The sequence below is a fragment of the Chionomys nivalis genome, chromosome 23 (assembly GCF_950005125.1).
Source record: "Chionomys nivalis chromosome 23, mChiNiv1.1, whole genome shotgun sequence".
NCBI lineage: Eukaryota > Metazoa > Chordata > Mammalia > Rodentia > Cricetidae > Chionomys > Chionomys nivalis.
This window is the reverse complement of record NC_080108.1, coordinates 40,438,098-40,465,353: the sequence shown is the minus strand read 5'-3', so window position 1 is coordinate 40,465,353 and position 27,256 is coordinate 40,438,098. Positions and strand designations below refer to the sequence as shown.

The window sequence follows — 27,256 nt, the reverse complement described above, 5'->3', positions numbered from 1 at the left end:
TTGGGGTGGGGGTGGTAGCTCTGAGGCCTTAGGAGAACCAAGGGAAGAAGGTGCCGGGGTCCAGGCAGGAAGGCAGCATGTTCAGAGGGGAGGGAACTGGGTGGAAGGGGCTGAACCAGTGAGGCCAGAGGCTGGTGATGGGAAGCCTTTGACCACGTTCCTGAGGTACAGGGACAGCCTTGCCCACGGAGACCATGGGGTCAGCAAGGGCATTACAGAGATGGACTTTCTGCCTGCTGGGTGGGTAGGAACTGCTGGGAAGTCAGTGTTGGCAGATGGTGCAGATAGGAGCCGGTGGCAATCATCTGGAGGAGATGGGGCTGGGGTGCCTTTGCCCTGGGCGCTGGCAGGAGAGGAGAGGAGAAGCTGGCACCGCTGCAGAGTCAGTCGACATACTGCCAGGCCCCAGTTTATATCTGACCAACTGGTGTTTGTGTAATCTGATAATTAAGGTTACTTGTATTTGTTTTGTATGTGTGAGTGTGTCTACATGTATGTCTGTACACCATGTCTGTTCTATGCTCTTTGGAGGACAGAAGAGGGCGTCAGATCCCCTGGAACTGGAGTTGCAAACAGCTGTAAACTGTTGCATGGGTGCGGGGAATCAAACCCAGGTCTGTAAGAGTAGCTAGTGCTCTTAGCTGCTGAGTCCTCTCCCCAGCCTCAATTTTATTTTTTTAAATCTTATTACGCTTATTTATTTATTTATGAGTCAGTCATGTCGTGTCGTGCCCCCGCCCCTGTGTGTCCGTATATGTGCCGAGGCACTCATATGGAGACAGGTCTCTCCACAACATGGGTCTTGGGATTGAGCTCAGGTCATCAGGCTTGGCCGCAAGTGCCTTTCTACTCACTGGACCTTCTTGCTGACCCAAGGTTTATTTTCCTTTTAAATTAAGTTTTATTTTTGGTGTCTCCGTGTGTGCACATATGTAAATGGGTGTCTGGGGCCAGAAGATTGTCTCAGATCTGGAGCGGAATGAAAATGAGGACATGGCCGCTCCTAGGTGTGGGTAAGGAGAAGGTTTCTTGTAGATATGAGGGAAAGAACAGCCAGAGGCACCTGGAAGGGTCTGGACAGAGCATGGCGGTAGAATAGACCAGGCCACAAGTGGACAGAGAGCACAGTGGGGTAGGGGAGAGACTGAGAGTATGAGCAAAGAGTTGGAGGGGCCATGAGAGCACATGAGAAGGATGAGCTGGAGAAGCTGGGGAAGGGAACAAAGCTCGGGGCACAGGTGAGAAGTGCTGAGAGGAGCCAGGACTCTGGAACTGCCTGGAGGAGCCTGTCTGGAGAGCCTGAGGCCAGCACCTACTTTGATACGTTACTAGGCACCTCAGCCATTTGTCCTGAATTTCTTTGGGCCCTAACAGGAATTTCAGGGGGTTGTGGACCCCTGAGGTGGGTGCTGAGAATGCAGGTCCTGATTGTGTGCTCTTAACCACTGAGCATCTCCCTAGTTCTCATCTTTTTTTCCTTCTTTTTTTTTGTTCCTGTTTTTTTTTATTCTTTTTTAATTAAAATTTCCAACTGCTCCCCGTTTCCCATTTCCCTCCCCCTCCTCCCACATATTGCCCCCTCCCCCCGCTCCCCTCCCCCTATCCCCACTCCACTTCTCCTCCCCCTAGTACACTCCCCCTACCTCTCGATACTGAAGAGCAGTCCAAATTCCCTGCTCTACAGGAAGACCAAGGTCCTCCCACTTCTATCTAGGTCCAGGAAGGTGAGCATCCAAACAGGCTACGCTCCCACAAAGCCAGTTCATGTATTAGGATCGAAACCTAGTGCCATTGTCCTTGGCTTCTCATCAGCCTTCATTGTCCGCCTTGTTCAGAGAGTCCAGTTTCAACCCATGCTTACTCAACCCAGTCCAGCTGGCCTTGGAGAGCTCCCAATAGATCAGTTCCATTGTCACAGTGGGTGGGTGCACGCCTCGTGGTCCTGATTTCCTTGCTCATGTTCTCCCTCCTTCTGCTCCTCATTTGGACCTTAAGAGCTCAGACGGTTGCTCCAAATTGGGTCTCTGTCTCTCTCTCGATCCATCGCCAGATGAAAGTTCCTGTGCCATTCTCCTTGGCCTCTCGTCAGCTCTCATTGTCCACCACATTCAGAGAGTCCGGTTTTATCCCATGTTTTTTTCAGTAGCAGTCCAGCTGGCCTTGGTGAGCTCCCAATAGATCGTCCCCCCTGTCTCAGTGGTTGGGTGCACCCCTCATGGTCCTGACTTCCTTGTTCATGTTCTCTCTCCTTCTGCGCCTCATTATAACCTTGGGAGCTCAGTCCGGTGCTCCAGTGTGGGTCTCTGTCTCTATCTCCATCCATCGCTAGATGAAGGTTCTATGGCGATATGCAAGATATTCATCAGTATGATTATAGGATAGGTTCATTTCAGGTTCCCTATCCTCAGGTGCCCCAATGAACTAACTGGGGACATTGCCCTGGGCATCTGGTAGCCATTCCAGGTTCAGGTCTCTTGCCAACCCTTAGGTGGCTCCCTTAACTAAGGTATGAGTTTCCCTGCTCCCCAATTCAACCTTCCTTTAACCCCAATCACCCCGATTCCCCCAGTTCCCCTCATCCTCTCCTTCACACTTTTCTCTCCCCATCACCCCTCATCCCCATCCCACCCCACCCCCAAGATTCCAATTTTTTGCCCATCAGTCATGACTATTTCCCATAGCTGGGAGGATATCTATATCTTTTTCCTTGGGTTTACCCTCTTGTTTAGCTTCTTTAGGATCACAATTATAGACTCAGTGGCCCCTATCCATGGCTAGAAACCAATTATGAGTGAGTACATCCCATGTTCTTCTTTTTGGGTCTGGGTTACCTCACTCAGGATCGTATTTTCTATTTCCATCCATTTGCATGCAAAATTCGAGAAGTCATTGTTTTTTACCGCAGAGTAGTACTCTAATGTATATATATTCCATACTTTCTTCATCCATTCTTCTATTGAAGGGCATCTAGGTTGCTTCCAGGTTCTGGCTATTACAAATAATGCTGCTATGAACATAGTTGGACAAATGCTTTTGTCATATGATAGGGCATCTCTTGGGTATATTCCCAAGAGTGGTATTGCTGGGTCCAGGGGTAGGTTAATCCCAATTTTTCTGAGAAACCGCCACACTGATTTCCAAAGTGGTTGCACAAGTTTGCAGTCCCACCAGCAATGGATGAGGGTACCCCTTTCTCCACAACCTCTCCAGCAAAGGCTATCCTTGGTGTTTTTGATTTTAGCCATTCTGGCAGGTGTAAGATGATATCTCAAAGTTGTTTTGATTTGCATTTCTCTGATCGCTAAGGAGGTTGAGCATGACCTTAAGTATCTTTTGGCCATTTTAACTTCTTCTGTTGAGAATTCTCTGTTCAGTTCAGTGCCCCATTTTTTAATTGGGTTAATTATCCTTTTAAAGTCTAGTTTCTTGAGTTCTTTATATATTTTGGAGATCAGACCTTTGTCTGTTGCGGGGTTGGTGAAGATCTTCTCCCAGTCAGTAGGCTGCCTTTTTGTCTTAATGACAGTGTCCTTTGCTTTACAGAAGCTTCTCAGTTTCAGGAGGTCCCATTTATTCAATGTTGCCCTTAATGTCTGTGCTGCTGGGGTTATACATAGGAAGCGATCTCCAGTGCCCATATGTTGTAGGGTACTTCCCATTTTCTCTTCTATCAGGTTCAGTGTGTTGAGATTGATATTGAGGTCTTTGATCCATTTGGACTTGAGTTTTGTGCATGGTGATAGATATGGGTCTATTTTCATTCTTCTACAGGTTGACATCCAATTGTGCCAGCACCATTTGTTGAAGATGCTTTCTTTCTTCCATTGTATACTTTTAGCTCCTTTATCGAAAATTAGTTGTTCATATGTTTGTGGGTTAAAATCCGGGTCTTCTATAGGATTCCATTGGTCGACTTCTCTGTTTTTATGCCAGTACCACGCTGTTTTCATTACTGTAGCTCTGTAATAGGATTTGAAGTCAGGGATGGTAATGCCTCCAGAAGTTCCTTTATTGTATAAGATTGTTTTGGCTATCCTGGGTGTTTTGTTTTTCCATATAAAGTTGATTATTGTCCTCTCAAGATCTCTGAAGAATTTTAATGGGACCTTGATGGGGATTGCATTGAATCTATAAATTGCCCTTGGTAGAATTGCCATTTTTACTATGTTGATCCTCCCAATTCAGGAGCAAGGGAGATCCTTCCATTTTCTGGTATCCTCTTCAATTTCTTTCTTCAATGCCTTAAAGTTCTTGTCAAATAGATCTTTCACTTCCTTGGTTAGAGTTACCCCAAGATATTTTATGCTTTTTGTGGCTATCGTGAAAGGTGATGATTCCCTTATTTCCCTCTCTGCTTCCATATCCTTTGTGTATAAGAGGGCGACTGATTTTTTGGAGTTGATCTTGTATCCTGCCACATTACTAAAGGCGTTTATCAGCTGTAGGAGTTCTTTGGAGGAGTTTTTGGGGTCGCTCATGTACACTATCATATCATCTGCAAATAATGCCAGTTTAACTTCTTCCTTTCCTATTTGAATCCCCTTTATCCCCTTATGTTCTTATTGCTATTGCTAAAACTTCGAGAACTATATTGAAGAGGTATGGAGAGAGTGGACAGCCTTGGCGTGTTCCTGATTTTAGTGGGATGGCTTTAAGTTTCTCTCCATTTAATTTGATATTAGCTGTCGGCTTGCTGTATATAGCTTGAATTAAATTTAGGTATGACCCTTGTATCCCTAATCTCTCCAAGACTTTTATCATAAAGGGATGTTGAATTTTGTCAAATGCTTTTTCAGCGTCTAATGAAACGATCATATGGTTTTTTTCTTTCAGTTTATTTATATGATGGATTACATTGATAGATTTGCGTATGTTAAACCAGCCCTGCATCTCTGGTATGAAGCCTACTTGATCATAATGGATAATTTTTCTAATGTGTCTAAAGGACCCGCTTCTGCAGTGTCTCTGACTCCAGTCCTGTGGCGGTCCAGACAGAGTCCAACCTCACAGACTGCCACAGTTCCTGCAGCTTGAAAAAAGGTGAGCAATGGGCCCAAGCTGCACAGCGCCTCCTACTGTTCAGCTGTTTCCATGCAGGGTCCCTGCAGGTCCCACACAGACAGCTCCACCATAAGGGCGGGGTCCAGAAGGACGGTTTATAGTTGATCAATTGGCTGGTACTGAGCGCTTAGTGTGCACAGAGCAGTGTGATAGGCGTAGGGATAGTGTGGTGAAAGCGGCACTCAGAGAACCATGCCTGGCATACTGGGTTTTAGTAAATGCCTGTTGGGTGAGGGGTTTCAGGATTGCATGTAATTATCTCTTCTGCCGAGGGTCACTAAACAACTTTTGCTTTCATGCGCAGACACATTCCTTGGCCCTGGGATGCATAAATTTAGGCCTAAAGGGGAGCTGACCTCATCATTGCACGCACATGCCATTGTGGCCAACTGCTCTTGGTTCCATACTTAATGGGGTTTTGTATTAAACATGTGCATTTCCCTGGCGGTTTTTTCCCAGTAGGCAGGGGGCGTGGCATAATGACACAGTGTAATGTTGCCATTCCCAGTTAGTGTGGCTGGCTGATAGTGGCACCTATTTTTGCAGATGGGTGGACACACACAATGATCAGAGATGAACTCAGCAAGTCAGCTTGGCTTGTGTGATGAGAATGGTAAATGTCTGACCCGCCACCATGAGACAAGCGTCACTGCCACCCGTGCAGAGTGGACCTGAGGATGTAGTCCAGGAATGCGCGTGCAGAAGGTAGAGAACCAGGAGGGGCATTTTGGATTTGTGCAGAGGCACTCTGGGAGATGATTTCTCCCATAATGCTTTGTTTGGGCATTTTTAGCCTTGCAGGTCCTTTGCTTATATATGTTTCTATGTATGTGTTTTCATGGGTTTTGTGTGTGTCTCTTTGTGCATGTTTTTATGCTTTATTTTTATTGTTGGTTTGTTTTGTTTAATTTGGTTAGATTTTTTTTTCCAATATGACTCTTTGTGTGTGTGTGTGGGGGGGGGGCTTGGATTGAATAGGTAGGTAAATGGAGAGGATCAGGGAGAAGATGAGAGAGGAGAAACCAGGACTGGATTATAGGGTATAAAAATTATTTTCAGTAAAAATAGATATATGGGATGAAGAGTCTCCATTCTTAGAAAACATTGTCCATTGCTGAGAGTTTAGAGCATCTATTCAGTACTCAGCCTGTCTTCTTTCTTCCCTGCACTGGGCACAGATATCCTGGCTCTGCTTGTCCTCCTTGCTTCTCACCACCTACAATGTGAACCTCTGGCCAGTCACCAGGGTCCAGACCTCAGGACTAAACCCTGGGGTGAATTTGCAGTTCTGGCCCTCCAGGCTGCAGACATGGCTTTCCATGTTGAATGTGGCATCTGTCACAAATGAGGATCATAGTGCAGGAAGCTGCTGGTGACTGTGAAGAGCCAGGGCAGGTCGTGGGGAATGAGTTTGGCTCCAGGAACAGACATTACAGGATGCATGTGCATCTATCTGGTCCAGCACCTGCTTCCCAGGGCAGAACATCCAGATGCTTGCTTGCAGAATTCCATAACATTTCCTCAGGATTTTTGCAGAACTATGGCCATGATGTACCTGTAGGTCCTGTCTCTTCAGTTTCTCATGGGGCTGATGGGCTTGCATGGGTGGAGGTGGTGGCTCCAGGATCCAGCTCCTATTGCTCAAAGCCCCTAATCCTACTAACAGGAGGTGGATCCCGATGTTGTGCAGCACTATGCTAGCATAAGAGCTGTTATCTCTATGAGATCAGCTGTGACTGTAAGAGTGTATTTCCTCAGCCCGCAGATGGCTCTAATCCTTCATAGAAGTAAGGGCAAGGAAGGTTCATTGGACTTTCCCAGGAGTCACTCTACCTGGCCATTTCCATACGATTCTGCCCTAAGCACACATGGCCTGGACTCCAGAAGATACCAGAGGGTGAGATTGAATGAGCTGAGGGAGGTTAATAGAGTGTTCTAAAGACACACTTAGGCACTCAAATATTTACACACTTTTTCAAATACATTAACATGGCCACAGATAATCTCTCTCTCTCTCTCTCTCTCTCTCTCTCTCTCTCCTCTCGTAGTTGGCTAGTGTTTTGTCAAGATGACATAAGGTAGAACATTTGGGAAGGGGAAATACCTTAGTCATATTGGCCTATGGCCAAACCTGTAGTACATTTTTTCATTGATGATTAATGCCAAGAGTGCCCAGCTGACTATGGGCAGTACCAAACCTGGACAGTTGGTCCTGGATGGAATAATAGACCAGGTTGAGCAAGCCATGGGAAACAAGCCAGTAAGTAACACTTCTCCATGGGCTATGAATCAGTTCCTGCCTCTGTGCTCCTACCTTGAGTCCATCCCTCACTTCCCCAGAAGATGGAGCATAACCTACAAGTTAAAGTAAACCATTTCCTCCCCAAGTTGATTTTGGTCATGTACTTTATCACAGGAATGGAGACCTTAGCTAAGGCTCCCATCTTTCCACATTCTTTCTTCCTTAGAAATACACACTGTTCTACTCTCATAGGCTCACATAACTTACACATCATATACTCACAATTACTCCCATTTTTCATGGAATTATATTCTGACAATATTGAAAGCTCACACCCCATCACATATAAATGAACATACTGTCTTGTTCGTGCCTGTAAGAGTATGATTTAGTGTACATGGGTTTGAGTGTAGGATTGTGGTTTCTGGGTATGTGCTTGAAAGTATAATAGAATGGTGTGTGCCTTTAATCATTTGACACAGAAATGACTACAGACATGTGACATTGCCATGTATACACACAATCACAGTCCTACCTTTACACATTCTTCATACATTATTGCACATACTTACACACTCTGTGCTAGTTAGTTTTGTCAGCTTAATGCAAACCTAGACATTAACTGAAAAAAGAAATCTCAATGGAGGAGCTGTCTCCGTCAGTTTGGACTGTGGGCACATCTGTGAGGCATTTTCTTTTTTTTTTTTTTTTGTTTTTTTTTTTTGTTTTGTTTTGTTTTGTTTTCAATTCTTTTTTTTTTATTCTTTTTTAATTAAAATTTCCAACTGCTCCCCGTTTGCCATTTCCCTCCCCTCCTCCCACACATTGCCCCCTCCCCCCACTCCCCTCCCCTATCCCCACTCCTCTTCTCCTCCCCCCAGTCCATTCCCCCTCCCTCTCGCTACTGAAGAGCAGTCCAAATTCCCTGCCCTACAGGAAGACCAAGGTCCTCCCACTTCCATCCAGGCCCAGGAAGGTGAGCATCAAAACAGGCTAAGCTCCCACAAAGCCAGTTCATGTATTAGGATCGAAACCTAGTGCCATTGTCCTTGGCTTCTCATCAGCCTTCATTGTCCGCCATGTTCAGAGAGTCCAGTTTCAACCCATGCTTACTCAGTCCCAGTCCAGCTGGCCTTGGAGAGCTCCCAATAGATCAGTTCCACTGTCACTGTGGGTGGGTGCACGCCTCGTGGTCCTGATTTCCTTGCTCATGTTCTCCCTCCTTCTGCTCCTCATTTGGACCTTAAGAGCTCAGACGGTTGATCCAAATTGGGTCTCTGTCTCTCTCTCGATCCATCGCCAGATGAAAGTTCCTGTGCCATTCTCCTTGGCCTCTCGTCAGCTCTCATTGTCCGCCACATTCCGAGAGTCCGGTTTTATCCCATGTTTTTTTCAGTAGCAGTCCAGCTGACCTTGGTGAGCTCCCAATAGATCGGCCCCCCTGTCTCAGTGGTTGGGTGCACCCCTCATGGTCCTGACTTCCTTGTTCATGTTCTCTCTCCTTCTGCTCCTCATTATAACCTTGGGAGCTCAGTCCGGTGCTCCAGTGTGGGTCTCTGTCTCTATCTCCATCCATCCCTAGATGAAGGTTCTATGGCGATATGCAAGATATTCATCAGTAAGATTATAGGATAGGTTCATTTCAGGTTCCCTATCCTCAGGTGCCCCAATGAACTAACTGGGGACATTGCCCTGGGCATCTGGTAGCCATTCCAAGTTCAAGTCTCTTGTCACCCCTTAGGTGGCTCCCTTACCTAAGGTATGAGTTTCCCTGCTCCCCTATCCAACCTTTCTTTATCCCCAATCACCCCGATTCCCCCAGTTCCCCTCATCCTCTCCTTCACACTTTTCTCTCCCCATCATCCCTCATCCCCATCCCACCCCACCCCCAAGATTCCAATTTTTTGCCCATCAGTCATGACTATTTCCCATAGCTGGGAGGATATCTATATGTTTTCCCTTGGGTTTACCCTCTTGTTTAGCTTCTTTAGGATCACAAATTATAGACTCAGTGGCCCCTATCCATGGCTAGAAACCAATTATGAGTGAGTACATCCCATGTTCTTCTTTTTGGGTCTGGGTTACCTCACTAAGGATCGTATTTTCTATTTCCATCCATTTGCATGCAAAATTCGAGAAGTCATTGTTTTTTACCGCAGAGTAGTACTCTAATGTGTATATATTCCACACTTTCTTCATCCATTCTTCCATTGAAGGGCATCTAGGTTGCTTCCAGGTTCTGGCTATTACAAATAATGCTGCTATGAACATAGTTGGACAAATGCTTTTGTCATATGATAGGGCATCTCTTGGGTATATTCCCAAGAGTGGTATTGCTGGGTCCAGGGGTAGGTTGATCCCAATTTTTCTGAGAAACCGCCACACTGATTTCCAAAGTGGTTGCACAAGTTTGCAGTCCCACCAGCAATGGATGAGGGTACCCCTTTCTCCACAACCTCTCCAGCAAAGGCTATCCTTGGTGTTTTTGATTTTAGCCATTCTGGCAGGTGTAAGATGATATCTCAAAGTTGTTTTGATTTGCATTTCTCTGATCGCTAAGGAGGTTGAGCATGACCTTAAGTATCTTTTGGCCATTTTAACTTCTTCTGTTGAGAATTCTCTGTTCAGTTCAGTGCCCCATTTTTTAATTGGGTTAATTATCCTTTTAAAGTCTAGTTTCTTGAGTTCTTTATATATTTTGGAGATCAGACCTTTGTCTGTAGCGGGGTTGGTGAAGATCTTCTCCCAGTCAGTAGGCTGCCTTTTTGTCTTAATGACAGTGTCCTTTGCTTTACAGAAGCTTCTCAGTTTCAGGAGGTCCCATTTATTCAATGTTGCCCTTAATGTCTGTGCTGCTGGGGTTATACATAGGAAGCGATCTCCAGTGCCCATATGTTGTAGGGTACTTCCCATTTTCTCTTCTATCAGGTTCAGTGTGTTGAGATTGATATTGAGGTCTTTGATCCATTTGGACTTGAGTTTTGTGCATGGTGATAGATATGGGTCTATTTTCATTCTTCTACAGGTTGACATCCAATTGTGCCAGCACCATTTGTTGAAGATGCTTTCTTTCTTCCATTGTATACTTTTAGCTCCTTTATCGAAAATCAGTTGTTCATAGGTTTGTGGGTTAAAATCCAGGTCTTCTATACGATTCCATTGGTCGACTTCTCTGTTTTTATGCCAGTACCACGCTGTTTTCATTACTGTAGCTCTGTAATAGAGTTTGAAGTCAGGGATGGTAATGCCTCCAGAAGTTCCTTTATTGTATAAGATTGTTTTGGCTATCCTGGGTTTTTTGTTTCTCCATATAAAGTTGATTATTGTCCTTTCAAGATCTGTGAAGAATTTTGATGGGATTTTAATGGGGATTGCATTGAATCTATAAATTGCCCTTGGTAAAATTGCCATTTTTACTATGTTGATTCTCCCAATCAAAGAGCAAGGGAGATCCTTCCATTTTCTGGTATCCTCTTCAATTTCTTTCTTCAATGCCTTAAAGTTTTTGTCAAATAGATCTTTCACTTCCTTGGTTAGAGTTACCCCAAGATATTTTATGCTGTTTGTGGCTCTCTGCAGTGCTAGTCTCCTGGTATTATAGTGATGTCTCTCCTTGCTTGTTGCAGGCAGGTCAGTGAAACAAAGGAAGTCTCGCCTGCCTACTTGCCCTGAGGGTTTGCCCCCAGCGCCAGACAGACTTAGCTGGATGGTGTTATGTGCCCAAAGAGGAAAGGGGGCAGAAGGAAGAAGGGTTCTGGATGCAAGCTGGGTGGGACAAGAGGAGAGAGGCAGTATGGGGGGGGGTAGAGCCCCTGCAGGGAGCCCGAGGAGTATAGGGAGGGGGATGAGGAACTTCAGAGTTCCCTGTCCAGGGCTGCTTCCGCCGCCACTGGTCACAAACTCACCGCCCTGCTGTCTCTCCTGGTGCCGAGATCGGATCTCCGTGCAGGTTGGGTAGTTCGTAAACAAAGCGCCTACCTTGGTTGGTGCAGGCTGGCCAGTGAGACAAAGGAGGTCTCGCCTGCCTACTTGCCCTGAGGATTTGCCCCCAGCGCCAGACAGACTGAGCTGGATGGTGTTATGTGCCCAAAGAGGAAAGGGGACAGAAGGAAGAAGGGTTCTGGATGCAAGCTGGGTGGGACAAGAAGAGAGAGGCAGTATGGGGGGGTAGAGCCCCTGCAGGGAGCCCGGGGAGTATAGGGAGGGGGATGAGGAACTTCAGAGTTCCCTGTCCAGGGCTGCTTCCGCCGCCACTGGTCACAAACTCACCGCCCTGCTGTCTCTCCTGGTGCCGAGATCAGATCTCCGTGCAGGTTGGGTAGTTCGTAACCAAAGCGCCTACCTTGATTGGTGCAGGCTGGCCAGTGAGACAAAGGAGGTCTCGCCTGCCTACTTGCCCTGAGGATTTGCCCCCAGCGCCAGACAGACTGAGCTGGATGGTGTTATGTGCCCAAAGAGGAAAGGGGACAGAAGGAAGAAGGGTTCTGGATGCAAGCTGGGTGGGACAAGAAGAGAGAGGCAGTATGGGGGGGTAGAGCCCCTGCAGGGAGCCCGGGGAGTATAGGGAGGGGGATGAGGAACTTCAGAGTTCCCTGTCCAGGGCTGCTTCCGCCGCCACTGGTCACAAACTCACCGCCCTGCTGTCTCTCCTGGTGCCGAGATCGGATCTCCGTGCAGGTTGGGTAGTTCGTAAACAAAGCGCCTACCTTGGTTGGTGCAGGCGGGCCAGTGAGACAAAGGAGGTCTCGCCTGCCTACTTGCCCTGAGGATTTGCCCCCAGCGCCAGACAGACTGAGCTGGATGGTGTTATGTGCCCAAAGAGGAAAGGGGACAGAAGGAAGAAGGGTTCTGGATGCAAGCTGGGTGGGACAGGAAGAGAGAGGCAGTATGGGGGGGTAGAGCCCCTGCAGGGAGCCCGGGGAGTATAGGGAGGGGGATGAGGAGCTTCAGAGTTCCCTGTCCAGGGCTGCTTCCGCCGCCACTGGTCACAAACTCACCGCCCTGCTGTCTCTCCTGGTGCCGAGATCAGATCTCCGTCTGTGTGTTGCTTTCATTGGTTAATAAATAACAAAAACTGCTTTGCCCTGATAGGGCAGAACTTAGGTAGGAGGAGAACACAGAACTGAATTCTGGGAGGAAAAAAAGCAGAGTAAGAGAGAAGCCAGGGTTCCTCCAACTGAGACAGATGTCGCCGGTTAGCATCTTTACAGTAAGCCACTGCCACATGGAGATATACAGATTAATAGAAATAGATTAAATCAAAATGTGAGAGATAGCCAATAAGAGGCTAGAGATAATGTGCCAAGCAATGACTTAATTAATACCATTTCTCTGTGATTATTTCAGGCCTAAGATAGCCAGGTAGCTGGGATGAACAAGTGCCCCCCCCCTTACAAGATATAGTACTCTGGAATGACTAGACTTTCTCATTAATATTGTGACAATCAATCACTATTTTATGAGATCTATGGATTCTGATGGGAAATCAGATCAAGGTTGTAGTACTAATAATAAAATCCTAGAGACAGAAATTGGGGTTCAACCTGAAAAGCAGAAAAGCAGGCAACTCACTAAAGAAGTCTTACCTCTACCAAGGCTTGATGGCCACAGACTAAGCAGACCAAGCCTCTCTCTCCTCTCACTTTTATGACCTATACTACTGGGATTAATTATGTGACTCTCTAGTACTCTGATTAAAGGTGTGAGGCACCACTACCTGGAATTGCTTGTGCATTGGTCTTGTGTAGTCCAGGGTAGCAATGAACTCTCAGAGATGTTTTGTCCTCTGAATCCCTAATCCTGGGGTGGGGGGAGATGTGTTCCAACATTATTTGAACTTTAGTGGTTTAGCTATGCCTCTGGTCTTCAGGCAAGATTTATTTATTAAAATATAAAAAATATAACTTAATATTGGTTCTTATGATACAATTATGATGAAGCTTCATCCTCTGAGGCCCACAGAGGTTCCTCACATGGCTTTTGTTGCATTGGAAACAGAACATCTTATTAGAGCCTCTCAGTGCCAGTAAGGGACCACATCTTTTAAATCTGTCAGTTTAAGTTGAAAGCAAAAGGAATTGAATACTCTTGATACAGAGATGATGAGGATTGGAAAAACCAAATGTTGATACAGAATTAAAGATCACAATTCTCAAGGCCATTAAAGAATCCTACATAACTAATCAAAACCAGTCTCCATAACCCAAGGAACCAGAAATCTTCCTGAGTCTATCATTTTCTTTCCCCTTATTTATTATTACCATTGAGGGTAAAAGGTCTTTGTCATGGGTTGAATTTGATATATCCTCTACTGTCTCATATGCTTGATCCCTTGTGCCCCTTAGGCAGTTCTGTTTGAGTAATTAGGAAATTCAGGGATGTGTGGCCTGGCTGGAGGTGGTTGGTTTTTAAAATCCCTGGGAAACTATCAATACAGTGGTAACAGCTGCCTCACACTCTTCTGTCAGGGCCAGAAGCTGAACCCAACACTAAGCCAAGCCTGGCAGTCAGAAAGCATAATACAAGACAACCTCTGCCTCTCGAAGTTGTATTTTGACATAGATTTGGGAGGAGCCATGAAAAGAACTAGAAAAGAGTGAAGGATTTTGGCTAGCTGTGATTGGTCCACAGCTTGTATGACCTCACAAGGAGCCACTATGAGGAAAGACTGTCCCCAGCCTATATAAGGGAGCAGCTTGGCCTGGACCTTGTCCTTATACTGCAGCAAAGCTATTTGTAAGCTAAAAAGCAGTGGGACTCAGACTTTTGTTCTGAGAGAATTAGTACTGCATCCGTCTTTGGAATTGAACATCGGTGATCGCCACTGACTGGAACACAGTGAGTTTGTTACCTGGGGCACTGGAGTGGAGGAACAGTTGATATTGCAGTATAGACTTGGGTTCACTGTTTGTAGTTTTGGATTTACTTTGTGAATTTACTTCAGATTTTCTCTTTTTATTACCAACCATTTTCTACTACCTGCCAATTTATCTTAGCCATTTTGTACATTGGTTTATTTCTAAACCTAAAGCTTTTGTCAGTACATATTAGCTTTAGAAAATAGTTTGACTATACCATGCACTTGGACCCAACTCAATAGTTTTGCTCCTTCGCACAGCATTTCATTGGCCTTATGAATTCCCTTATCATTGTAAGACTCATCCTCTGGCACCATCCTACTCATAAAAAATATGAATTTGGACATCTTGACGAACAACACATTTCCTAATGGCATCACAGTGTTTAGGACAGGATACCATATGATTCCCATAACTGGGATTTAATAAAAAAGGACTGTGTATCATGAATAAAGAAACAAGGAGGTCTGCAGTAGTCAGAGTCACTAGAGAATTTGAGGTTCTAGGTGGAAGTAATATTGACAAAGCCCATGTGTCCACTGTCCAGTGAATAACCACATCACTAACTCGGTTCAGCAGGCAGCTCACTGAGTCTATTCTTGGTGTTACTGCTATTGTCCTTATACTCAAAATGTTCTCATTAAAATTTGTAAGACAGAGATTATAACGCCATTTCATATCTCTGAATTCCTGGTCTCAGCAAGGGGGTGATATCTGGGAAGGATGTGAAACAGCTGGGTGGTAGAAACCAGAAGGAAAAATTGGGTCATTACAGGAAATGGAACCCAGAACAGCCATGCAAGCATGCTTGAGATCCATCTTCCCAAGTCTCCATTCATGCCTTTCCTATGCATTGTGAGCCAGAGAATGAGTGTAGGACTTATAGAAATGATGTTTCTTCTCAAAAATTTGGTCGCAGCCAGGGAGAAAGAAATGCCATTCTGGGAGATAGAAGGAGGAAAAATTCTTAGGTTCTGAATAGCATGAGTACTTTCTTGCAATGACCTCACTGGATACATTGTGAGGTCTTGCAGTCCCCGCCCATTGAAGGCATTGGCCAGTCTGAGTCTTGTCCTCACACTGCAGAGAAGGTGTTCACTTGTTGGTTTCAGGGAATTTGGACTCAGAATTTGGGTTGTGTTCACAAGGTTATTATTGATCACTTGGAAACAGACATGTTGATCTGTTATTTATTTATTTATTACAGATTTCTACCTCCTTCCCACCACCGCCTCCCTTTTCCCTCCCTTTTCCCTCCCCATCCCCCAATCAAGTCCCCCTCCCTTGTCATCCCAAAGAACAATCAGGGTTCACTGCCCTGTGCGAAGACCAAGGACCACCCACCTCCATCCAGGTCTAGTAAGGTGAGCATCCAAACTGCCTAGGCTCCCACAAAGTCAGTACGTGCAGTAGGATCAAAAACCCATTGCCATTGTGCTTGAGTTCTCAGTAGTCCTCATTGTCCGCTATGTTCTGCGAGTCCAGTTTTATCCCATGAATTTTCATACCCGGGCCAGCTGGCCTTGGTGAGTTCCAGATAGAACATCCCCATTGTCTCCATGTGTGGGTGCACCCCTCATGGTCCGGTCCTGAGTTCATTGCTTGTGCTCTCTCTCCTTCTGCTCCTGATCTGGACCTTGAGATTTCAGTCCGGTGCTCCAATTGTGGGTCTCTGTCTCCTTTCATTGCATGATGAAGGTTAATATTCAGAAGGATGCTTATATGTTTTTCTTTGGCTTCACCTTTTTATTTAGCTTCTCTAGGATCATGAATTATAGGCTCAATGTCCTTTATTTATGGCTAGAAACCAAATATGAGTGAGTACATCCCCTGTTCCTCTTTTTGTGTCTGGCTTACCTCACTCAGGATAGTGGTTTCTATTTCCGTCCATTTGTATGCAAAATTCAAGAAGTCATTGGTTTTTACCGCTGAGTAATACTCTAATATGTATATACTCCATACTTTCTTCATCCATTCTTCCATTGAAGGGCATCTAGGTTGTTTCCAGGTTCTGGTGATTACAAACAATGCTGCTATGAACATAGTTGAGAATATACTTTTGTTGCATGATAGGGCATCTCTTGGGTATTTTCCCAAGAGTGGTATTGCTGGGTCCAGGGATAGGTTGATCCCAAATTTTCTGAGAAACTGCCATATTGCTTTCCAAAGTGGTTGCACAAGTTTGCATTCCCACCAGCAATGGATCAGTGTACCCCTTTCTCGACAACCTCTCCAGCAAAGGCTATCATTGGTGTTTTTTTATTTTAGCCATTCTGACAGGTGTAAGATGGTATCTTATAGTTGTCTTGATTTGCATTTCCCTCATCACTAAGGAAGTTGAGCATGCTCTTAAGTGTCTTTTGGCCATTTGAACTTCTTCTGTTGAGAATTTTCTGTTCAGCTCAGTACCCCATTTTATAATTGTGTTGATTAGCCTTTTACGGTCTAGTTTCTTGACTTCTTTATATATTTTGGAGATCAGACCTTTGTCAGTTGCGGGGTTGGTGAAGATCATCTCCCAGTCAGTGGGTTGCCTTTTTGTCTTAGTGACAGTGTCCTTTGCTTTACAGAATCTTCTCAGTCTCAGGAGGTCCCATTTATTCAATGATGCCCTTAGTGTCTGTGCTGCTGGGGTTATACGTAGCAAGTGATCTCCTGTGCCCATGTGTTGTAGAGTACTTCCCACTTTCTCTTCAATCAGGTTCAGTGTGTTCTGGCTGATATTGAGGTCTTTAATCCAGTTGGACTTGATTTTTGTGCATGATAATAGATATGGATCTATTTTCATTCTTCTACAGATTGACATCCAGTTTTGCCAGCATAATTTGTTGAAAATGCTCTCTTTTTTCCATTGTATACTTTTGCTCCTTTATTGAAAATCAGGTGTTCATAGGTTTGTGGTTTAAAGTCAGGGTCTTCTATTCAATTCCATTGGTCGACTTCTCTGTTTTTATGCCAGTACCAAGTTGTTTTCAATAGAGTAGCTCTGTAATAGACTTTGAAGTCAGGGATGGTGATGCCTCCAAACAGTTCTTTATTGTATAAGATTGTCTTGACTATCCTGGTTTTTTTCCATATAAAGTTGATTATTGTCTTCTCCAGATCTGTGAAGAATTTTGATGGGACATTGATTGGGATTGCATTGAATCTATAGATTGCTTTTGGTAGAATTGCCATTTTTACTATGTTGATCCTCCCAATCCAAGAGAAAGGGATATCCTTCCATTTTCTGGTGTCCTCTTCAATTTCTTTCTTCAATGCCTTAAAGTTCTTGTCAAATAGATCTTTCATTTCCTTGGTCAGAGTTACCCTAAGATATTTTATGCTATTTGTGGCTATCGTGAAAGGTGATGCTTCTCTGATTTCCCTCTTTGCTTCCTTATCCTTTGTGTATAGGAAGGCAACTGATTTTTTGGAGTTGATCTTGTATCCTGCCACATTACCAAAGGTGTTGATCAGCTGTAGGAGTTCTTTGATAGAGTTTTTGGGGTCGCTTAAGTATACTATCATATCATCTGCAAATAACAAAAGCTTAACTTCTTCCTTTCCAATACGAATCCCCTTGATCCCGTTATGTTGTCTTATTGCTATTGCTAGAACATCAGGCACAATATTGAAGAGGTATGGAGAGAGTGGAAATCCTTGTCGTGTTCCTGATTTTAGTGGGATGGCTTTGAGTTTTTCTGCATTTAATTTAATGTTAGGTGTCGGCTTGCTGTAAATAGCTTTTATTATATTTTGGTATGACCCTTATATCCCTAATCTCTCCAAGACCTTTATCATAAAGGGGTGTTGAATTTTGTCGAATGCTTTTTCAGCATCTAATGAAATGATCATATTGTTCTTTTCTTTCAGTTTATTTATTTGGTGGATTACATTGATTTGCATATATTGAACCAGCCCTGCATCTCTGGTATGAAGCCTACTTGATCATAATGGATAATTTTTCTAATGTGTTCTTGGATTCGGTTTGCCAGTATTTTATTGAAAATTTTTGTGTCGTTATTCATGAGTGATATAGGCCTGTAATTCTCTTTCTTGGTTGGGTCTTTGTGTGGTATTGGTATCAGGGTAATTGTAGCTTCATAAAAGGAATTTGGCAATGACTCTTCTCTTTCTGTATTGTGAATTACATTAAGGAGTATAGGTATTAGCTCTTCTTGGAAGTTCTGGTAGCATTCTGCATTAAAGCCATCTGGTCCTGAGCTTTTTTTGGAAGGGAGATTTTTGGTAACAGTTTCTAATTCTTCACGACTAACAGGTCTATTTAGATCGTTCACCTGGTCTTGGTTTAGCTTTGGTATATGGTACTTATCTAAAAAAATGTCCATTTCTTTTGCATTTTCCAGTTTTGTGGCATACAGGCTTTTGTAGTAAGATCTAATGATTCTCTGAATTTCCTCTGTGTCTGTGGTTATGTCCCCCTTTTCATTTCTGATCTTAGTTTTTTGTGTGTTCTCTGTCTGTCGTTTAATTAGTTTGGATAGGGGTTTGTTGATCTTATTGATTTTCTCCAAGAATGAACTTTTAGTTTTATTGATTCTTTGGACTTTTTTCTGAGATTCTATTTTGGTTTTTTTTTTTTTTTTTGGTTTTTCGAGACAGGGTTTCTCTGTGGTTTTGGAGCCTGTCCTCGAACTAGCTCTTGTAGACCAGGCTGGTCTCAAACTCACAGAGATCCGCCTACCTCTGCCTCCTGAGTGCTGGGATTAAAGTTGTGCGCCACCACTGCCCGGATGAGATTCTATTTTGTTGATTTCTGCCCTCAGTTTGATTATTTCCAGTCTTCTACTCCTCCTGGGAGCATCTGCTTCTTTTTCTTTTCTAGAGCTCTCAGGTATGCTGTTAAGTCCCCAATGTATGCTTTCTCTGTTTTCTTTAAGTGGGCACTTAGTGCTATGAACTTTCCTCTTAGCACTGCTTTCATCATGTCCCATAGGTTTGAGTATGTTGTCTCTTTATTTTCATTAAATTCAAGGAAGACTTTAATTTCTTTCTTAATTTCTTCCTTGACCCAGGTGTGGTTCATTAGTTGACTGTTCAGTTTCCATGAGTTTGTCGGCTTTCTGGGGTTAGCATTGCTGTTGCCTTCTAACTTTAATCTGTGGTGATCTGATTAGACACAGGTGGACACTGATTTTTTTTTGTATCTGTAGAGGTTTCCTTTGTTTCCTAGTATGTGGTCAATTTTCGAGAAGGTTCCATGAGCTGCAGAGAAGAAGGTGTATTCTTTCCTCTTTGGGTGGAGTATTCTATAGATGTCTGTTAAGTCCATTTGCTTCATTACCTCCAACAATTCTCTTAATGCTCTACTAGGTTTCTGTCTGATTGACCTGTCCATTGGTGAGAGAGGTGTGTTGAAGTCTCCTACTACTAGTGTGTGTGCTTTGATGTCTGCCTTGAGTTTAGTAATATTTCTTTTACATAAGTGGGTGCTTTTATATTAGGAGCGTAGACATTCAGGATTGAGACTTCATCCTGATGAATTGTTCCTGGTATGAGTATAAAGTGTCCATCTTGATCTCTTCTGAGTGATTTTAGTTTGAAGTCTGTTTTGTTAGAAATTAGTATGGGCACACCTGCTTTTTTCTTAGGACCATTTGCTTGAAAAACCTTTTCCCAATCCTTTATTCTGTGTAGATGCCTGTCTTTGTGGTTGAGATGTGTTTCTTGTAAACAGCAGAATGTTGGATCCTGTTTTCGTATCCAATCTCTTAGCCTATGCCTTTTTATAGGTGAATTGAGACCATTAATATTAAGTGATATTAATGACCAGTGGTTGTTTACTCTGGTTATTCTTGTTGTTTTTGGTAGTAGAGTTTGTGTGTCTCCCTTCTTTGAGTTGTGCTGTTGAAGGGTCGCTAGATGCCTGAGTTATTGTAGGCAGTGTTGGCAATGTTGGATTCCTTGGACTGTGATTTTCCTTCTATTACTTTCTGTAGGGCTGGATTTGTGGCTACGTATTGTTTAAATTTGTTCTTATCCTGGAATGTCTTGTTTTCTCCATTGATATTGAACGATAGCTTGGCTGGGTATAGTAGTTTGGGTTTGCATCCATGGTCTCTTAGTTCCTGCAGTACCTCTATCCAGGACCTTCTGGCTTTCATGGTTTCCATAGAGAAGTCAGGTGTAAGTTTGATTGGTTTACCTTTATAAGTTACTTGCCCTTTTTACTTTGCAGCTCTTAATATTCTTTCTTTAATCTGTATATTTTATGTTTTGATTATTGTATGGTGAGGGGATGTTTTTCTTTGATCCAGTCTGTTTGGTGTTCTGTATGCTTCTTGAATACTCAAAGGAATATCTTTCTTTATGTTGGGAAAGTTTTCTTCCATAACTTTGTTAAAAATATTTTCTGGGCCTTTGAGCTGTGACTCTTCTCCTTCTTCTATCCCTATTATTCTTATGTTTGGTCTTTTTTATTGTTTCCCATATTTCCAGAATGTTTTGTGATGAGAATTTGTTGTTTGCTGTTTTCTTTGGTCAGTGTGTTTATTTTTTCTATCATGTCTCAGAACCTGAGATTCTTTCTTCTATCTCTTGTATTCTATTGATTATGCTTGTTTCTGTAGTTTCTGCTCATTGACCTAGATTTTCCATATCCAGCTGGTCCTCAGGCCTGCGTCCCGGTGTCTAAGCCGCTTGGGCCTGTGTGCCGGTGTCTCCACCGCTTGGGCCTGCGCGCCACCTGTCCAGACATGTTGATCTGATTAGACCAAAAGAATTTGTGATTCTTTCCTGGATTGTTGGCTTTTATCTATATCTTTTGAATGGTGTTTGAATTAATTTGTGCTTTCAAATTAGTTTCTTGTTTTAAACCATGCTTAATTCTCATCTTAAATGAGCATGATACTTTGACATTTTTAAAATATTCTTTTCTGATTTTAAGTCTTCACTAGATAATTACAGAAAGTAAGCCTCACTATGGTGTGCGCTGTCAACACCCCAGCACGATTCCATTCTCCAAGCTATGTTGAGCCCCACATGTCATCTATTCTCTTGATGACCTTCCTGAATAGCCATGTCCCATTCACCACAAAACAAAACCATGCCATCTCAACTAGAGACAACCCAACACACTGCTATGTTCAATGAGGCCTACCACCTTTTAGATCCATCCATATGAATTTAAGGGAAAAATTGAATATCAGGTGTGGAGAGGTGATGATGTCTATCCTAGTGAGTTCTTAGAGAACTTACAGGCACAGTGAAAAAACCACTGACGCAGTTCCAACCTCAAGACCCAAGTCCCTAGTCTAAGTCAGCCCAGAGTTCCTGAGTCTGTCATTTTTCTAACTTGGGGCTTACCTAAGAGTTGAAAATGTCCTCAAGGTTTGATGTGAAAAGCCTTACAATTCCTCATGTGCCTGAATGCTTGGTCTCTAGGATGGAGTGCTGATTGGTTTGGGAAGTCATAAATCAATAAAGCACTAGAGCATCAAGAGGTATTAGGTGACTGGACGCAACAAGGGATTGCCAAAGCCATGGAACCAGTTACTTCAGCTGCATATTCCCAAGGCCAACTTCCCCATCTCCTCCATCTTCCATGCCTCTGCTGTTCTCAGAAGGCATGAGACAAGGGAGTCCTTATGCCCCTTAAGTTGCATTCTGTTAAAGAAATGTTCACTGCCATGATAAAAATAATGCAGTCGCTCTTATTAGACAGAGAAACTATCTTGGGTTACTCCTTGCTGTTACTGGTCCAACCTTGGCAGTAACATAACTTGTCCTTTGTGAGAAATGATAGGAATTTGTTCCTAAAGGACATTCAGTGCATCCTGCAGCTGCAGAGAAAGTCATGTTGGATAGAGAGCATTTGTATCTAGCATCTGTCCTCATACACTTGGGATTTCCCAGTCTCATGGACCATGACATTGGGAGATTTCTTCTATGTTGCCATGAGGTTCATATTCTGTGCAATCTTTGAAGTCACAGAGTCACTGCTGGTGTCTGAGACACTGATTTCTGCTTGTTCCCATTTGACAGTTTTTTTCTAAATTTGGTCGTCCCTTTTCAAAAATTTTGTTTGGCCATGTGATACTATAATTTCTTTTGGGGTTTGTTGTTTTATTTCAAACCTTAACTATGAAAAGTAGAAAATATGTCTTGAGACATGTATCTATACATATAGTGAGCTGAGCATGGATCATTTTCAGCTGCTGTGTTATATTGCAAAAGCCCCTGGCATGTGCTTACTGCACTCCCCTTTTAAGAATCCACAAACACATCCACAGCTCTAGTTAGCACAAGATATGTCTGGAACTTGCACAGTACATCCGAAGCTGTGTCCATGTGTATTTCAGAAAACTACATTTCATTCGTTGTGAATGAACATGGACTCTTCCCGCTAAACTTGTCTCTTAACTGATGATCAGTTTTTGTGTGGATTAACCCCTAGTACTCATTGCTGAACATACTGAGAACATGAGGTATCTCTAATGTGTTACTGAACAGTGTTGAATAGGGAATCTCACTTCAGATGATGGGCAACAAGTACATAATATTATACATTTTGACTGTGTGTATTTGAGTGTGCATGTAAGTTTGTCTGTGTCTGGGTTTGTGTTTTTGTGTGAGTGTGTAAGCCCACAGTGTGCACAAATTTGTGTGTGTGTGAGTGTGTGTGTGTGTGTGTGTGTGAACATTCACTGTTTTGGCATCAGGGTACTACTGCCATCTTGAATGTTTAGAACGATCTTTTTGTCTCTGGTAAAGCAGCTTTTGAGGATGAGTGATCTCCATTATACAGAAAGACCTATTCTCTTTCAATCTTGTACTCATATGGATCTTAGCATATTTTATAAGCTCCTGAATTCCTCATCATACTCAGGTGCAGCAGTGGGAGGCAGCTGCTATTGCATTATAGGTAGCTTCTTATATCTCTGTTTGTGTTGGCTTTGTGAATTAAGTAATCTCTTTGAGGATTGTCAACACAAAGTTTTCTCGCAGCTCCTAGAGTTCCCATGGATCTTACTCATCTCTTTCCTGTCTCATATTTCAATAATATGTGTCTTCCTTTGGGGGGTTCATATCGAGGGATGACATTTTGATCATCCTTTCAAAGGACCAGCTCTTTGTTTCAACTGCCAAGTGATCTCTAGCTATGTTCTTTCTTATCCTTTCTCATAACAGTTTTGAGGCTGGAATGTTGTGCTTTGTTTGTTTGCTTTTTGCATCTTTGACCACCAAGATGCGTCATTAGGATGTTTGTGAGACTTTTGATTTCTTGACGTACAAACTGATTGTCAGAACTTTGTCTCCTAATGTTGATTTTGCTTTTTTTTTCATTTCTAGCATCTTATTGCAGAGCCAATCCCCACCAGAAAAGATGGAGGACATGGCAGATGAAGTATCCTGGGTCCATCTCACTGATGACAGTTTACAGTCTTCCAAACAATTAGCGTCGGAGTACTCTATTTCAAGCCTTGTCAACACAACCTGCTCACTGACTAACATAATGGCAGAAGAGAACTGTGACACAATTTTGCCAAATAGATTTTATTGGACCTTAGCCAAAAACGACGCCCTTTTTCAGAAAAATCGTATCTACAGGTGGAAAAGCAAATATCATCCACAGGTCTGCTACTCCAGGAGGCTCTCTCTTCATCTCACCCTCCCTCGCTTTCCACTGAGGAGAAGGTGGAGTGAGCTGGCTCTGCCAACCTTCATGACAGAACCCAAAGTAAAGAAAGGCCAGGAGGTAAATGAAAAAACTAGCAAGGGTTTCTCTAAGTCCAGCTCCCCTGATTTATACATCAGATCTTAACTCACCTGCGAATTCTGCCCCACAGGGTGCTGATATGAAGGCAGAAAATGCTGCAAACAAATCATCTGAGGCCACTAAGATGGAGGACATCACTTATACTAACACAAATTTAGATGTGTTAGAGATCGTGGAAGACATCAACGAACAAAAAGATCTTGAAGGAGATGTTCCTGACATCACACAGAACAATACCACCTGTTCCGACATCAACCACCTGAACACAAGGGATATCCTTTATGCTGTGTCCCCTCCATCTCCTTCCCAGCATGAAAACGACTATGAAATAGTCGAAGACGTTATGAGGAGGGTGTTACCATCAAAATCTCCAGACGAGCAGCTCCAGAAAGCACCCATAGCTGCCAACAAGCACACTAGAAGGGGCTGTAAGTGTGTCAAAGGGAAGATCAAGAACTTGTTTGTAAGGCTTTCTTGCTGCCTTCCTACCCGAAGCAAAGAGTATACAACATCTAGGTAAGGATAACAAGGACTGGGAAATGGAGATCCAAGAAAATGATGTACTTGGATGACAAAATTAACATTTGTCTTTGATATGTTCTTAGCAAGGCACTTTGCCACAGGCAGGCATCAGCCATTTGTAGGATACGAACGTTAAGATATCCGGCAACCTAGAAGTAGCTTTCACAGTGATGCCTGCTCATGAAGAGACTGGGGTGGTTGAGACAGAAGCAGACAGCAGAGTGTGTTGGCAGGGTCTGGGGTGCAGTGAGACAGGAGGAAGGAGCCTTTGTGAAAGGGACAACAGTTTAGGAAGGAAGAATCTTATGGAAAGCTCTGGCACCACAGAGCAGATTTTTCTTTTTTTTCTCTTTCTTTTCTTGTTTTTCTTTACTTTCTACATTTACTTCAACTTTTCTCTTTTCATTACCAACCATTTTCTACTATCTATGCATTTATCTTTGCCATTTTGTACATTGGTTTATTTCTAAACCTTAAAGCTGTTGTCAGTACATATTAGCTGTAAAATTAAAGCATTCAACAACTCACCAGCTTTGTTACTTCCCACAGCATTTCCCTGGTCTGATCAATTCCCTTATAATTGTAAGACTCTTCACCAGCCACCATGCCATACGTGAGACAAAATATGGCTGGGAATCTTGAGGTACAACACATTTTCTATGACATCGCAGTGTCCAGGACAGGCTACGAAGCCTATGATTCCCATAATTGGGAGTTTAATAAGAAGGGAACGGACTGTCACTAGTTTAGAAACCAGGAGGTCTGTGGCAGTCAGATTCACTAGAGAACTTGAGGGTCTAGGTGAAAGCAATATTGACGAAGCCCATGTGTTCACTCTCCAGTGAATAACACATCTCTCACTCAGGTCAGCAGAAAGCTCACTGAGTGCATTCTAGGCATTACTGCTGTTTTCTTTAGAGTCAAAATGTTCTCCTAAACGATCTAATGATAGAGGTCTAACACTATCTCATCATCTCTGAATTCCTGGTCACTACAGGGGGTGCTATCTGGAGAAGTTGTGAAACAGTCAGGTAGTAGAACCCAGAAGGAGAAATTGGGCATTACAGGAAATGGAACCTGGAACAGCCATGCAAGCATGCTTGAGATCCTCATTCCCTGGTCTCCATTCGTGCCTTTCCTGTGCATTGTGACCCAGGGTGTGAGTGGAGGACTTATGGAAGTGATGTTGCTTCTTCTAAGGACTGGGTCACTCTCAGGAAGAAAGAAATGCAGTTCTGGGAGACACAAGGAAAGAAATTCCTTTTGTCCTGAAGAGCATGAATGCAATGGACAGATTGTGAGGTCTTGCAGACCCTGCTCATTGAAGGCACTGGCCAGTCTGGGTCTTGCCTTACATTGCAGAGAAGGTATTGCCTTGTTAGCTTTAGGGAATTTGGACTCAGAATTTGGGTCAAGTTCACATGGTTACTTTGATCACTTGGAAACAGACATGTTGATCTGATTTGACCAAAAGGGTTGTGGTTCTTTCCTGAATTGTTGGTTTTTATATATATATTTGAATGGTGTTTGAATTGATTTGTGCTTTCAAATTAGTTTCTTGTTTCAAACCACCTTTATTTTTTCTCTTAAATGAGTATGATTCATTGACATTTCAAAAATATTCTATTCTAATTTTAAGTCGTCACTAGTAGGAGATAATTGCAGAAAGTAAGCTTTACAATGAGGGGCACTGTGAATATACCCCCAGTTTGATTACATCCTCCAATCTTTTGTTGAGCCCCAAATGTCACATATTCTCTTGATGGCCTTGTTGAATAGCCATGTCCCATCCACCACAAAACAAAACTTCAATTAGGGACCTCCCACCACAATACTATGTTCAATGAGGCCTACCATCTTTTAGAATACATCCATGTAAGGGTAAGAAAAAAATGAATATCTGGAGTGGAGAGGTGATGACGTTTATCTTAGAGAGTTCTGAGAGAACTTATAGACATAGTGAAAAAACCACTGAAGCAGTTCCAACCTCAGATAATGCAGACCCAAGACCCTAGTCTAGCTCAACTCAAGAGTTTCTGACTCTATCCTTCTTCTGACTATGGTGCTCACCCAAGACTGGGGGAATACATCCGCAGGGTTTGATGTGAAAGGACTCACACTTCGATATGTGCCTGAATGCTTGATCTCTGGAATGCTGATTGGTTTGGGAAGACTGAAAACATTAAAGTATTGGAAAGAAGCAGGAGGAATTAGGTGACTGAATGCAGCAAGGGCCTGCCAAAGCCATGGAACCAGTTCCTTCAGCCTCATCTTGCCAGGTCAACTTCCCTAGCTCCTCTATCTGCCATGCCTCCCCTGTATTCAGAGGGCATGAGACAAGGAAGACCTTTTGTCCCTTAAGTTGCATTATGTTAAGGATATGTTCACTGCCATGATAAAAATAATGCAGTCCTATTATTAGACAGAGAACCTACCTTGTGTTACTCCTTGCTGTTACTGGTCCAACCTTGCCAGTTACATAACTTGTCCTTTGTGAGAAATGATAGGAATTTGTTCCCAAAGGACATTCAGTGGTTTGGACTTGATTGTGAAGCTGAAGAGAAAGTCATGTTGGATGGAGAGGCTTTGTATGTAGCATTGGTCCTGATACAATTGGGATTTCCCAGTCTCTCGGACATTAACATTGGGAGTCTTCCTCTCGTTGCCATGAGTTTCATGTTTTGTGCAATCTTTGAAGTCACAGAGTCACTGCTGGTGTCTGAGACATTGATTTCTACTTGTGCCCATTTGACTTTTTTTCTAGATTTGATCCCTTTTTTCAATTTTGTTTGGCCATGTGGTACTATAATTTCTTTTGGGGTTTGTTGTTTTATTTCAAACCTTAACTATGAA

General features: G+C 43.3%; 1 protein-coding gene across 7 annotated transcripts in view; it reads left to right on the top strand.

The window, feature by feature from the left end:
- Positions 1 to 27,256, top strand: part of LOC130865096 (uncharacterized) — a 43,595-nt gene that overhangs the window by 1,945 nt on the left and 14,394 nt on the right. Inside the window, exons 2-6 of one of the 7 annotated variants that reach the window (XM_057755976.1) lie at positions 4,834 to 5,040; positions 5,608 to 5,766; positions 15,368 to 15,524; positions 23,455 to 23,860; positions 23,952 to 24,397. In XM_057755976.1, the coding sequence (XP_057611959.1) occupies positions 23,489 to 23,860; positions 23,952 to 24,397 (818 nt within the window). In that variant the 5' untranslated portion in view covers positions 4,834 to 5,040; positions 5,608 to 5,766; positions 15,368 to 15,524; positions 23,455 to 23,488. The remainder of the gene's footprint in view (positions 1 to 4,833; positions 5,041 to 5,607; positions 5,767 to 15,367; positions 15,525 to 23,454; positions 23,861 to 23,951; positions 24,398 to 27,256) is intronic. The other 6 variants (XM_057755977.1, XM_057755974.1, XM_057755975.1 and 3 more) reach the window with 6 other exon arrangements.